General features: G+C 38.7%; 2 protein-coding genes across 2 annotated transcripts; one reads left to right on the top strand and one right to left on the bottom strand.

The window, feature by feature from the left end:
- Positions 1 to 469: 469 nt before the first annotated feature.
- On the top strand, positions 470 to 3,639 carry LOC149017557 (thaumatin-like protein 1). The gene is made up of 3 exons (XM_089151892.1): positions 470 to 886; positions 992 to 1,664; positions 2,061 to 3,639. The coding sequence occupies exons 1-3, from the start codon at positions 820 to 822 to the stop codon at positions 2,299 to 2,301; spliced, it is 981 nt and encodes a 326-aa protein (XP_089008018.1). The 5' UTR covers positions 470 to 819; the 3' UTR covers positions 2,302 to 3,639.
- A 1,231-nt stretch (positions 3,640 to 4,870) lies between these two features.
- Positions 4,871 to 11,571, bottom strand: LOC149017556 (S-adenosyl-L-methionine-dependent methyltransferases superfamily protein). The gene is made up of 7 exons (XM_089151891.1): positions 11,434 to 11,571; positions 11,111 to 11,312; positions 10,712 to 10,791; positions 8,889 to 8,949; positions 8,657 to 8,772; positions 6,206 to 6,338; positions 4,871 to 5,720 (listed from the first exon to the last, which is right to left on the bottom strand). Exons 1-7 carry the CDS (start codon positions 11,552 to 11,554, stop codon positions 5,441 to 5,443), a joined length of 993 nt encoding a protein of 330 aa, XP_089008017.1. The 5' UTR covers positions 11,555 to 11,571; the 3' UTR covers positions 4,871 to 5,440.
- Between the last annotated feature and the right edge of the window lie 517 nt (positions 11,572 to 12,088).

The following is a 12,088-nucleotide window of genomic DNA, read 5'->3' as shown; positions in this document are numbered from 1 at the left end:
TAATTTTCCTTCTCAAATTTGGAAGTGGATAGCCCATTTTTAACATAGAGTAGAGAGATATGAGAAAAGAGGATATACATTTACCCAAATGGTTGGAGGATCTAAACTCGAGAGGAGAGGATCTTCTAATTTCTAATTACCAAAACAAGAAAAAGGAGAGCATCTTCTTGCCTATCAAAAGGTAAAAAAATTTCCAACTAAAGGGTTATGTCGTCAAAGAAATAAAATAGAGGATAATTTAGTAAATACGGAAGCCTAGTCACTACACCCAAAAGAGAGTTGAATTATTTCATTAATTTGATGATGAGCGAAGGTAATGGTAAGAACCAAAATTATATATATAAAAAAGAAAAATGTTCTGAAAAAGTGTATAATTTTTTAGAATATTGATAAATGGGAAAACGTATTTATGCATTATAGGAAAGAAGCTCCTTTGTCAGAACACTCTTATAAATAGAACACAGGGCAGATAACTTAGGTTTCCCTCCCACTCGGCCACCTCTCATCTCGAATCTACTCTTGAGGTTAGTCGTCCTCGTCCATAGGATTCCATACATTAATATTGTGGTGAACCAAAACTAAAAACCACTTCTACATTCGTCCTCACTCTTTCCCATCTTCAGTCAAACAGCTCATATGCATCATCGTTTCTGCTGCTTCTTCGTCGTTTTTCAACAATGCTGCAGCAGTTTTTCTGTCATCATCAGACGAAATAATCACTAGACTCCAAACAACAGCACCAAAACAGCTAACCCTTCTTCCAGTCTTCTTGACAAGAAAGAAGTTCCCGGCGGAAACCACAAAGAAAGGGAGGCCAAAATGGTTCTGCTTTCCTCGAGCCTGCCTTCTTTAGTCCTCGGCTTTGTTTTGCTACTAACCTGTAGAGGTAATGAGACGCTGTTCTTGTTCTTCGATAATGAGATCTGGGTTCTACTCACATTTCCATATTGTGAAGCTTTTGTACTAATAAATGTGTGTTTTCCCCTTTCAGGTACTTCAGGGTCTACGTTTACGTTCGTGAACAAGTGTGACTACACAGTTTGGCCTGGAATCTTGGCCAATGCGGGTAGCCCAATGTTGGATAGCACAGGATTTGAGCTCCCTAAGGGCACCTCTCGTTCTTTTCAAGCTCCAACTGGTTGGTCAGGCAGATTTTGGGGCAGAACAGGCTGCAACTTCGACGTTTCCGGCCTAGGTACATGCTCTACCGCAGACTGCGGTTCAGGGCAAGTAGAATGCAACGGCGCAGGCGCTGCCCCGCCGGCAACTCTTGCAGAGTTCACTCTGGGCACAGGTACTCAAGACTTCTACGACGTCAGCCTTGTAGATGGTTACAATCTGCCGATGATGGTGGATGTGAGTGGTGGTACCGGTACCTGCTTGTCGACTGGCTGCGTTACTGACTTGAACCGGCAATGCCCAACTGAGCTCAGGGTGGGAAATGGGGATGGTTGTAAGAGTGCGTGTGAGGCATTTGGTAGCCCCGAATACTGTTGCAGTGGCGCCTTCAATGCACCCACTGCTTGCCGGCCGTCGGTGTATTCACAGATGTTTAAGTCTGCTTGCCCAAGATCATACAGTTATGCTTATGATGATGCTACTAGTACCTTTACTTGTTCGGGTGCTGATTACATTATCTCCTTCTGCCCTTCTTCAGGGACTAGGTAAGAGATCAAATCCGCCATGGAAGATTCATCTTTTCTTTTTTTTTTTTGGGTTTGTCATCTTGCATCTGAAATGCGTTTTTTCTTTCCCCTGTGCTCGTTTTTTCATCACAACTTTTCATCTTTGAAGATGATTTTCCACACATTACAAGCTGTTCGTTGGTTGGCATTTTCTTTTACCGCTTCTCCCTTTTCTTTTTAGCTTGTTTCCATTACTGATAATAGTAGGAAATGCCCATATTGGCTTACTCTTCAAGGAATGAGATTCTTTTGCTTTCGTCTGTCTTTCTACTTTTTGCTTATTTCTTGAGTATTAAATTGTTCTCTTTAACCAAAAAGAAACCCTTTAAACTCCTTTGCTTAATGGAACTTCTCTGTAATTTTTTCTCTTTACAGCTTGAAGAACACCAGAGATTCGACACCAACAACGACAGGAACCACCCCTAATGGTTCAGGGCTACCTTCACAGACAGGAACAGAGTCGGGGTCAGGAGCAAGTGCTATGCTGGCTGATACATCGATGCTAGCAGCATTGGCCACTGGAGACTCGACCAGAACTCTCTCTTCTTCTGCTCTTCATTCTACACTCATCACTGCAGCAGTCACTGCTCTCATCTTCCCTTTCCTACGGTTGTAGTCTCTTCTTGAAGAAGAAGAAGAAGAAGAACCATCATCTTTAACTATTGTCAACAACCGAGCCCCACCTTACGGCCCCCAAAGTTAAAAATGTCGTTGATGGTGACTTCAGGTTTTGCCTTTGCCCCTGGTTAGGAAGTTGGATTGAATCAAGATTTTAAACCAGCATTTTCAGATCCTTTCAAGTCTAATTGTGAGATATATACGTATATATATTTGTAGGTTAATATGTTTGGTCTTCTTCTCTTTTACTCACTCTCTCAAGAAGTTTCTGTTATTGTGCTGCAAAAGCAACAAAAATTGGAAAATGCCTCTTCCGTATGCTAAAGGGTAAGTGACTTCTTTAATTAACGTGATTTTGCACCTGGTGAATCCTCTTTAGAATAGTTTGTAGTTTCATACCTGAATTTCAATTTCTTTATACATAAAAAAAAACAGTAGGATAGCAGTCTAGCAGAATTGTGTGCTTAGATTAATCAAAAGTGTGGCAGGGAATATAAGAAATGCTGAGTGGTGCTAAAGCAGTTGATGGTTGATCATTTGGTTTGCAAGTAGTTGGTTGAATAAGAGAACTTTCTCCTATTTACTTTGTAGAAGTTGATTTATGATTTACTTTAGAATCGTTCATTTTGAAATTTAAACCAAAGGGAACAATATTTCCACTGTAATAATTGAAGTTTTGACAAATCTAGCTTTAATCATTTGACAATTTGGAATAGATCTTGAATGCAATCTTTCTTTCTCTAAGACGCAAAATCAGACAAAATGAAAAAGAAAGGTGAAAAATTATACTGTTGATGTGACCCACAGGCCAGTGTAGGCGCCAAGGTTTGTACAGTATCTCCTGATTCTCTATGCAAGGCATGCGAGGGTGTGCATTCCCATGGCTTCTCACATTATGGCCCATATGTGATAGATGATAAATCATGCAAAATGAAGGAAGAATTGATTGGCAAAGGGTCACTATTTTATCTTATCATTTTCTATTCTCCACCATCCAAACATTGTGGGGGTGGCCAACTGTAGTTGAATAATGTTCCAAGAAGTAAAAATGATGGGAGAAGAAAGAAGATAAGGTTATCCCTATTTAAGAAGAAGAAGAAGAAGATGATGGGATACTGCATATATAAATATTTCACGAGAGTTGATGTCTTGTGAAGTGTCCAGATGACAATTTAAGAAGAAAGAAGATGATGGGACACTGCATATATAAATATTTCACGAGAGTTGATGTCTTGAGGGGTCTCCAAGATGAGAATGTTAGGTATATGTTTTTGGTAATGCCAGTGTGGTGTGTATTATCTATATTCGAGAATCTATGAAAATATCCCCCCCCCCCCCCCCAACAAAACAAAAATAAAAAGGAATCTGACAAAATATCAACAACATTTGGAAGTCGATAACAGAAAACTTATCCCAACAAAAGCCTGATGATGAAACTATAAATTTAGCAACATTCTTCGACTTGGGTGTAATTTGTGAATGCAAACCCTACTCTGACCTGGAATTAGAAAGCAAACAAAACCAAGTTTTCACTGGAGGAGACAGCTAGTAAGGATGGGAGCTGGATTCCACTTATGTTCTATTACAAAAACCTGAAAGTCTTTCTTTTGCTGCTCAAAAATTAGGTTTGCAACAAGGTCTAGTTGGGCCGGATTTTTGCAATTTCAAGTCCAACTCTATATATTATATAATCTAAGTTCATTTCAGCCCTGACCCTAAGCCTTACTGACAAAGATTTTGTTCCTAACCCTAAGCCCTAAGTTAAGCCCATTTTCGCCCTAATTGGTCTTGTCCCTAGCCTTGATTGACCTTATACTTGGCCCTATCCTTGTCCATGTTCCTAATTTATTGAGATCAAGCATCAAAGACTAAATTAGGACAAGAATATGATCAAAACCAAGGCCAAAATTAAGGATAAGTTTAAGGCCAAAATCAGCGTGAGGATTAAATTTGCCAAAAATCAAGGATGGGATGGGATAGGCTTGCCAAGCCAAAGAGTAATCCCAGGCCCGCCCTTGGCCCTAGTAAGGGCCATAATATGTTGCCTTAATCCGTCCTCAAGGCCAAAATCTTTAACCCAAGCCCTATTCGGGCTCAGAGCAAGCTTAGGGTAAATCATTGCCGTCAGCCAAACTTGCACCCCTATAAAAAAATGTTAGAAGAAATTGGTTTTAAGCCAAACGCCATTACTTTTTTATGAACTCTGCATCTGATCATTTCTAATGTCTGCTTGTTTGAGCTTGGTGAACCCTTAGGCATCTCTTTTACAACAGTTGACACTTGATACCCCCCACCCCCTTTCTCTCTCCTCTCCTCTCCTTCCAGCTTCTCATTCGGAGGTTGTCCTTATAAGAATCCGTTAGTCGATTTGATTTCCAAGACTAATGGTTGAAACCCTAACCACAGTGCCATCGAGCTGCCAATTTGGAATACATGAATTTTTTTTCAGTTCAAGCATTTGTTTGCGTCTCAAATTAACTCAATTCCAGTCGCAGCAGAAGTCCCCTTCTCCATTAGCACATACCAAAGCAAGAACTCCTTTGTTTTTTTTTTTTTTTTTTTTTTTCGATCAAACAGACTTAGGAAGTCAGGGTTTCATCAAGATGGATTTTCCTTTTATTGCCCAAAGATCCAACACCATGGCATATTCTAGAATGCATTAAAAAACATAAAGAAAGTAATCCACCGCACACCTTCTCAACTAGATAATATTTTACTCAATCTAGCAAAAGAATCTTTTTATTTAAGCGTTTCTCCAAGTTGAAGATAAGGAATCTTCTGCTCTTTTAAAAGTTTCAAAGCACTTTATCAACAGCTAAGAGGAAAAGGAAATATTAAATGGATTAGTATTATACCTTTGGGGAATTGGCATCAATTAACCATATAGTTTATTTCCCAGTTGATAAACTTTTATATGAAGATGCTCATCAAACTTGCAGTGTTGGAACTGTAATCAAGATACTGGAGATCCACCAGGATGCTATGCAACAGTAGTATATTGCCAGGTAAAAGGTCTCCGCTCCAATACCTGCCCCATGCTCAAAACGCCAATGCCGGCAGCTTACCACAACACAGAAGAGCATCCACAATGCTCAGCTCAAATCATTAAGGAAAAATAAAATGTGACGTCGAGAACTTCAAAATGTGATTCTGACCAATAGTGGGTAGCAGTGATCCTTTTCATAGTTGGGCCATGAGTAATCGCCACTAAGGAATTTCTGGTGACGTTTCCAAACTTCCCCGTTGTAGTTCTCCGCCACGCTGTAATGCAAGCCAACCTCTTTAATTTTCTGTAGGAACTTATCCAATGAGTCCCCCCTTTTGGGACTCAAGAATATGGCTTCGGAGCTTTCTGACTGCTTTAGCAATGATTTGACAGTTCGAGCAAGATCTTCATGGAATTCTTTGAAGAATGTGCTGGTGAAACAAAAATCAGACCATGAAATTAGAAAAGACAGGTTATAGCATAAGATTGTGAAAAGCCTTCACATATGCACAATAATGCATTACATACAATGCATGCATATGAGTTTTCTGTCTTTTTATCGGGCAGTTAGGATAGTAACTCAGACGCTTAAAGATCATTTGGGCTTGACATAAGTTGTCTTGCTGTCCAATTTATACCATTCAAACCATATTTCAAATGCCAGTCAGCCAGACAGAAATTATCTAAACCCATGATAAAACAGTACATTTCCTTGCAAGATGAAGTTGGACCAAATTTCCACCTCAGTACCCAAAGAACTCTGTCCAACTCCAGGCCTTTTATTACAGAACGTTATGCATGGAATAAATTTAGGAATACACAGCAATGTCATTTAATCCATGTTAAGATACAGAGAGAAAAGGATGTGTATCTGTTCAGGCATATAAAGATGCTTAAGAGTGGAATATAAACATACCAATCACTTGCAATAATAATATCAAATGGATCCAAGTTACATGAGACTTCACTTTGATTCCAGTGCAATGTCATAGACTTCACATTTGTATCACCAAAGGCTCCACAGTTGGCATTAATATTACGCTGAATATCTGAATGTTAAGGGCTTAAAACCAAGCTTGCAGGTTGCAACAAGGGGGAAAAAATTAGGAAGGATATATATGGTCAATAACCAACAACATGCATTACTTTAAGTTACATAGATGCCTTGAAAATTTTTGATGGATATCCACATCTAAAAGTAGAAGCAATAAGGTATAATTGAAACATCAACAACACATGGACTACAGCAGTTATACTCGATCCAAAAAGGAAAGGCAGGTACAAGTCAAAAGAGGGGGAAGGGCAAAACATTCTACATACCTAAGACAAAATATTCAGGAAACAAGGTGGACTAATTTTCATAAAGGAACAGGATCGCCAGGCCGTGCATGTCACTCAAGCACTCATATAATTTTTTTATTTTTTTTTAAACTTCTTTTTATTCAACAATAGAATATATGAATTCCATGGAATAGGGATCCTCTACTTGGCAGACTGGCAGAGCTCATGACTCACCAAGGGTGATTAGGAAAATTCTCCACAATTATAACCATATTTGAGCAATACATATTCCATGGTAGCAGGAGGCAAGTCCTTCATCAAGATGCTGCATATTGGTGGAAAAGCAATTCACTATAAAACAATTAAAATTTTAACATTTCTCCAAGGAATGCTTTCTTCAAGTGCTCTGAACCTCATTAGTGGAGGCTAGAGAATGATGAATCTATGTTGGCTCTGGGAACATGTGAAGAAGATGTCAATCACTTCTCTGTGAAATACCTTTATACTTTGCCCTTCTTTTTTTATGGTTTTGGCTCCGGGGGTGGGGAAAGGGGGAGAGAAGGTGCGTGTGTGTGTGTGTCTGTGTGTTTGATGGTGTCAGTAGCAGGGATTGGTATCACTTTTTTAAGCACGTTGTTTTTCTATGAAGGAAAGTTAGAGTTCAGACAGAGCAGAAGGCTGCAACTCTAAGGAAATCGATACACATGGCTGCACATAATTTATAAGGTGGGAAGGAAACATTTGCAGCTTTAAAGACGAGCAAAAAACAGCTTTAAATGCTGTAAGAAGACCAAGAAACAAGTTCAGTGTTGAATAGCTGGCGGCTAGAATTCAGAGGATCAGTAACTTTAGGTTTTTAGGAGCACTAGGCTAAGAATGTAAACAAGGACAAATTTTGGGGTATGCACAATTTTAAAGTGGGAAAAAATAGCCTGGGATATTTACTCTTTTCCAGTGAATGTTGTCACCCCAATCAGAGAACCAACAGCAAAAGTCTAACACCGGGGTAAATGCTGGATGGTAAGAGAAGCTTATTAGTAATCTGATAAAATATAAATGCAATTCAATTTTCTTGGCTAGGGCCTCACTTGTTGGTGCTAAGACCCCATCCTTTAAAACCCTGGTTTGGAGCCTGAATACAATAGCATATGGAACATGTTCTTTTCCGAGTCTATTCCCTAGCATATGATAGTGAAAAGTGTCTCCATTTTCAAAAAAGAAGCCTTCATATATTAATGCAAATATTTGATTTATTTGGAGCTATTAGATTGGGATCCAATTTGTTTTTTCCCTTTTTTCCCCAGCAGAGAGGGGGGAGGGAGAAGCTGGGGCAGAGAGATTAGGGGAATATAGATAAAAGCACTACCAAGAATATTTCTAGTGGAAAATCTGATAGGGCCTTGGGATCGTAGTATTATGCTGCAATGAGAAGACAAAGGGGAGATTAGGGTTGATTAGGGGTTATAAATAGGGGTAAGATGTGAATAGTAGTTAGGGATTATTTATGTGAGTGTTTGGGCAGCCGTAGGCTGAGGGGCAGCAATGTGCTGTGAGGGTGACTGGCACCATTGCAACCACTTTATCATTGTTTTTCGTTATTCTATCAATTTAATAATATTAGTTTTGCATTTGATTCATAGGTTCTTATCAAAATCTTTCACAAATCACAATCCACATATAGTACAATAATACACCAAGGGATTAGTAATATAACTCATTTATATACAGATCATGAATGTTCAGAATCCATAAAGGAACAAAGCAAGGTGAGAGTACACATTCAGATGCCAGTGCAAAGGAAGATCCAGTAAACCAAAGCATAATCTGACTAAACCATCAAAAAAATTTATATGATCGATCAATATATTTTTCTTGAATGTTTAAAAAGCAGAAAGGTAGGGAAAATATGATTTGATAGCTCATATAGGAAAATAAATCCACTATTCGAAGACCTATAAAATGTTGCTTGACACCATGAATTATGTGTGTGTGTGTGTCTTTGTGCAGAGCATCTTTAAGTTTAAAAATGTGCTGTAATATAGTTAGTCCCTGTAAAAGAGAGAGTATCCTACGATTGAAAGGATACAATCAACAACTAGAGGGTTCCCATCAGATATTACTACTTCTAATGCATCTGTTGCTGCTGCAATAACTAATCCAGCTAGTCCATAGCCTGACCCAAGCTCCAGGACCCTTTTGGATCTGGATCAATTCAGAAGAGATGTAACCAACCCGTAGTCAGTATGGAAGACGAGAACAGTAGGAAACTAAGAAAGAAACTAACTTAACTGCATGAGAAATGACCAGATTCTACATACCTGAACTTTTCTGCAGTTGACAAACAAAAATAAGCAAGGACATCTTCTGATGGCCACCGACCTGTGCAGTAGAAACACATAAACACCACAAACATGCCTTAAGGAAACACACAATACCAAACCACAAACACAATTCCTTGGCACTGAACACAAGACCAGTGAAATAGATAGATAAAGAAAACATATAGTAAAAATGAATATTCCATGTACCAATTCATCTCTGTAATCTATCAATTACAAAAAGACAGCCCTTGCCATTTGGAAAAGGCATACACCCACAAAACATTGGTGTGCAATCAAGGTGGTTGGTAAAAAGATAAAATGACAAGTCTATAAAACTCACATGGTAATAGCTCTAGACCTACAGAGACTTCAACGGACGACTAAAAATACATAAATGTGGTAAAATTAGGACCAATACCTTGTTGGATCTGCCCAATTTTGGATGCCCAAAAAGTTTGAATTCATCAAGCATCACAAACAGTTTTCATGACCACCTAGGTTACAAACAATTGCATACTACAAGAACTCACTAGTGATTGAACACCATTGGCAATCTCATAATATAGCAACAACTTCAAGGGACTCTTAGGCACATAAAGAATAAGGGACACAAGGTGGCTTATTATTTATCGTTTAGGGACAAACTAGTAAGGGCCTGTAAAATATGGACCAAGTGGAATAAATGAAGTAATTACCATTTAACTAATAAAGAAGCACGTAAATAACAATCTCCCAAGTGAACTGGGAACATAATAAAACAAATAAACTATACGAAATATATTCATGCAAGAGGGCTGGTACATTTAAAGATGGCTGCTCAATCACCACGAATCTGGCCCAATTCACAGGCATTTAACCTTGATACTCAGCCAGAGGATCTTCTTTCTTGAAAATTTAGTGAGAACCAAACTGCATCCTAGGATGACTCGAAAAACTCAACACTTCCATTGAGAAGAAGCACTGCAGAAATGAAGATGGTTGAAATTCTATTCCAATAGCAAGCAAAGAGCCACATATGTCCCCTAGGCTTGTTATTCACTTGCATACAAGTTTTGGATGTCAAAATACAACTTCGAGAAAAACTTCATGGAAAGAAGTTCACCCCACCAACAATTTGTTAATCCAGGATATTTTACCAAAGCAATGATATTGTAGCTCTTGACAGAGGATGCTACAACATGATTCAACAGAAAAGTTTCCAACTCAGTCACATTGATATTCTTGTCTTAGTCCAGGAAATGAAATGTCGATAAGATACAAAGTCAAAAACCCTCAATATATGAAGTTCAGACCAGTGAAAGAAGAACTCCCCCCCCCCCAACATTTAATATTCTGTTGACCTTCTGAATGCAAAGCACATAATAGAATCTTCAAGCAACTAAAATTATGATCTTGGTAACCAAGAAAGATTGCATTCTCACACTAAACAAGCACTTAATAAAGCCATCATTTAGAAACAGAAGAACGTTCAAACTGAAATCACCCTTACACCCGTCCAGCATTTGATTTTAAAGCATCTTCGTAGAATGACATCATAGAATCCTCAAGCTCACAAAATTATGGCATTGGTAACTTGGAAGATTAGAACTCAAGATCTAACACAAGAGAAGTAACCTAAATTTTGGGTTGTCAAATGACTAAGGTGCTAAATAAAATGCCCGTTTATTATCATTACAATCCAAACCCTTTCCCAGCAACTGAAACTCAAATTCTGAAGATCGGAAAAAAGAGAAAAGGGTAGAAAAGTCACATGTTACAGCTATACTGTTAAGGATGAAGATCTCAAACTCTAGTATCCAGGAGGTTTGAATTGAACTTACATACAAGGCCTGTGTTGTCAACTTTAAATCTGTTGCAGATCTCAAATTCCTTGAAGTCAACATGGTTCTCTAATCGTTGACTGCCACAGATTAGAAAGAGAGATCACATTCAAAATTTCAGAACGCAAGCATGTGGATACCAAATTTGACCCACTAAAATTCCAGCCAAAATACTGAAATATTTCCGTTGGTCCAGCACGCTAGCCACGTTAATAGTTTTCAACAACAAATAAGAAAGGGATCCCAAACAGCATTATCAGGATATAAAATCTGGAACCTTATGAACAACGAAACTGAGATAAACTTACGACATTCTTTTCCCATTTCTATGAAACATGCAGTTTGCAAGCACTTTATAATAAAATCACCAAGTTTTTAAAAAAGACATAAGAAATTCACATTAGAACAAGTGTGGGAGCTCCTTCCAATGGCAATGTATAGCGTATGCAAGTGTCTCTCGGACTACCCAGATTGCTAATCTCCAACGATGAATCAGACGGTTCTGGAACAGACCCATCGTTGAGGAGCTGACGTGCTATCAAGTCAAACCCGTGAGATGTTTTTCTGGAAATATTTTCTATACCAGTTTGAGATTGGTTGTCTGACAGAGAAAAAAACAGGGAGCGAGGGTGAGGAATCCGCAAATCAGAATTATTTCACAGAGAAAGCAGCAATTATGAAAACGGGGCGTCGAAGAAAGGATTGCGGAGGGGAAGACCAACCCGGCTGAGCGGCACCACAACGAAGAAACGCTTGTCGAAGAATTCCCCAACGCAGAGATGATGGCTTCGTTCTTGAATTCGAATGAGAAAGATCTGTTTTCTCCATGTTCTTTTCTTCCATTTTGAAAAGAACATGGAGAAATTAGGGCGTTTGCGGAATTAAACCAAACGACCCTCTTAGTTTGAATTTTTTTTTTTTTTTTTTTTTGGGGGTTTAAAAAGTACTTTTTACTGTTGATCTTGAGAAAAAGGAGGGGGGAGGGATCAGGGATGTGTCAGAGGGTTGGTAATGGTATTGCATATACCATGCTAAAGAGACCTAATGATTTTGATGTCCGTAATATAGGAAGAAATGAAAATATAGGGTTATTAGGCAGGCACGCTTAACATTTATGTGGCTAAGTCGCTTGCAAGGCAACTTGAAAAAAATTCATTTGTACATGATGGCAAAGTGATCCTTCAAGAATATGAAGGCAGTTATGTTTAGAAACAACAGGGACCAAAGCCCGGCGGAATGTTCCGAATGGAAAACACAAAAAAAACTGTTTGGTACATGAGCGCCGGTCAAACCCAACGGGTTAAAAAAATTGGTTGGTGTAGAGCAACAGTGCATCCTTCATTGACGACATGATTTTTGAAGGCAGTTATGTTTAGA

The sequence above is a fragment of the Hakea prostrata genome, chromosome 4 (genome assembly GCF_041222555.1).
Source record: "Hakea prostrata isolate BN-2017 chromosome 4, UWA_Hpros_2, whole genome shotgun sequence".
In the NCBI taxonomy this organism is placed as follows: domain Eukaryota; kingdom Viridiplantae; phylum Streptophyta; class Magnoliopsida; order Proteales; family Proteaceae; genus Hakea; species Hakea prostrata.
Note: the sequence above shows the minus strand (reverse complement) of the source record. Positions and strands in the feature narration are given on the sequence as shown.

Excerpts from the sequence above, each read along its gene's own strand:
- LOC149017557 (XM_089151892.1), top strand. The coding sequence starts at position 820 with ATGGTTCTGCTTTCCTCGAGCCTGCCTTCTTTAGTCCTCGGCTTTGTT. Across the intron at positions 887-991 it reads TTTGCTACTAACCTGTAGAG|GTACTTCAGGGTCTACGTTT; the intron begins GTAATGAGACGC and ends TTCCCCTTTCAG. Across the intron at positions 1,665-2,060 it reads TGCCCTTCTTCAGGGACTAG|CTTGAAGAACACCAGAGATT; the intron begins GTAAGAGATCAA and ends TTCTCTTTACAG.
- LOC149017556 (XM_089151891.1), bottom strand. The coding sequence starts at position 11,554 with ATGGAAGAAAAGAACATGGAGAAAACAGATCTTTCTCATTCGAATTCA. Across the intron at positions 11,313-11,433 it reads TTGTGGTGCCGCTCAGCCGG|ACAACCAATCTCAAACTGGT; the intron begins GTTGGTCTTCCC and ends TTTCTCTGTCAG. Across the intron at positions 5,721-6,205 it reads ATTATTATTGCAAGTGATTG|CACATTCTTCAAAGAATTCC; the intron begins GTATGTTTATAT and ends TTGTTTCACCAG.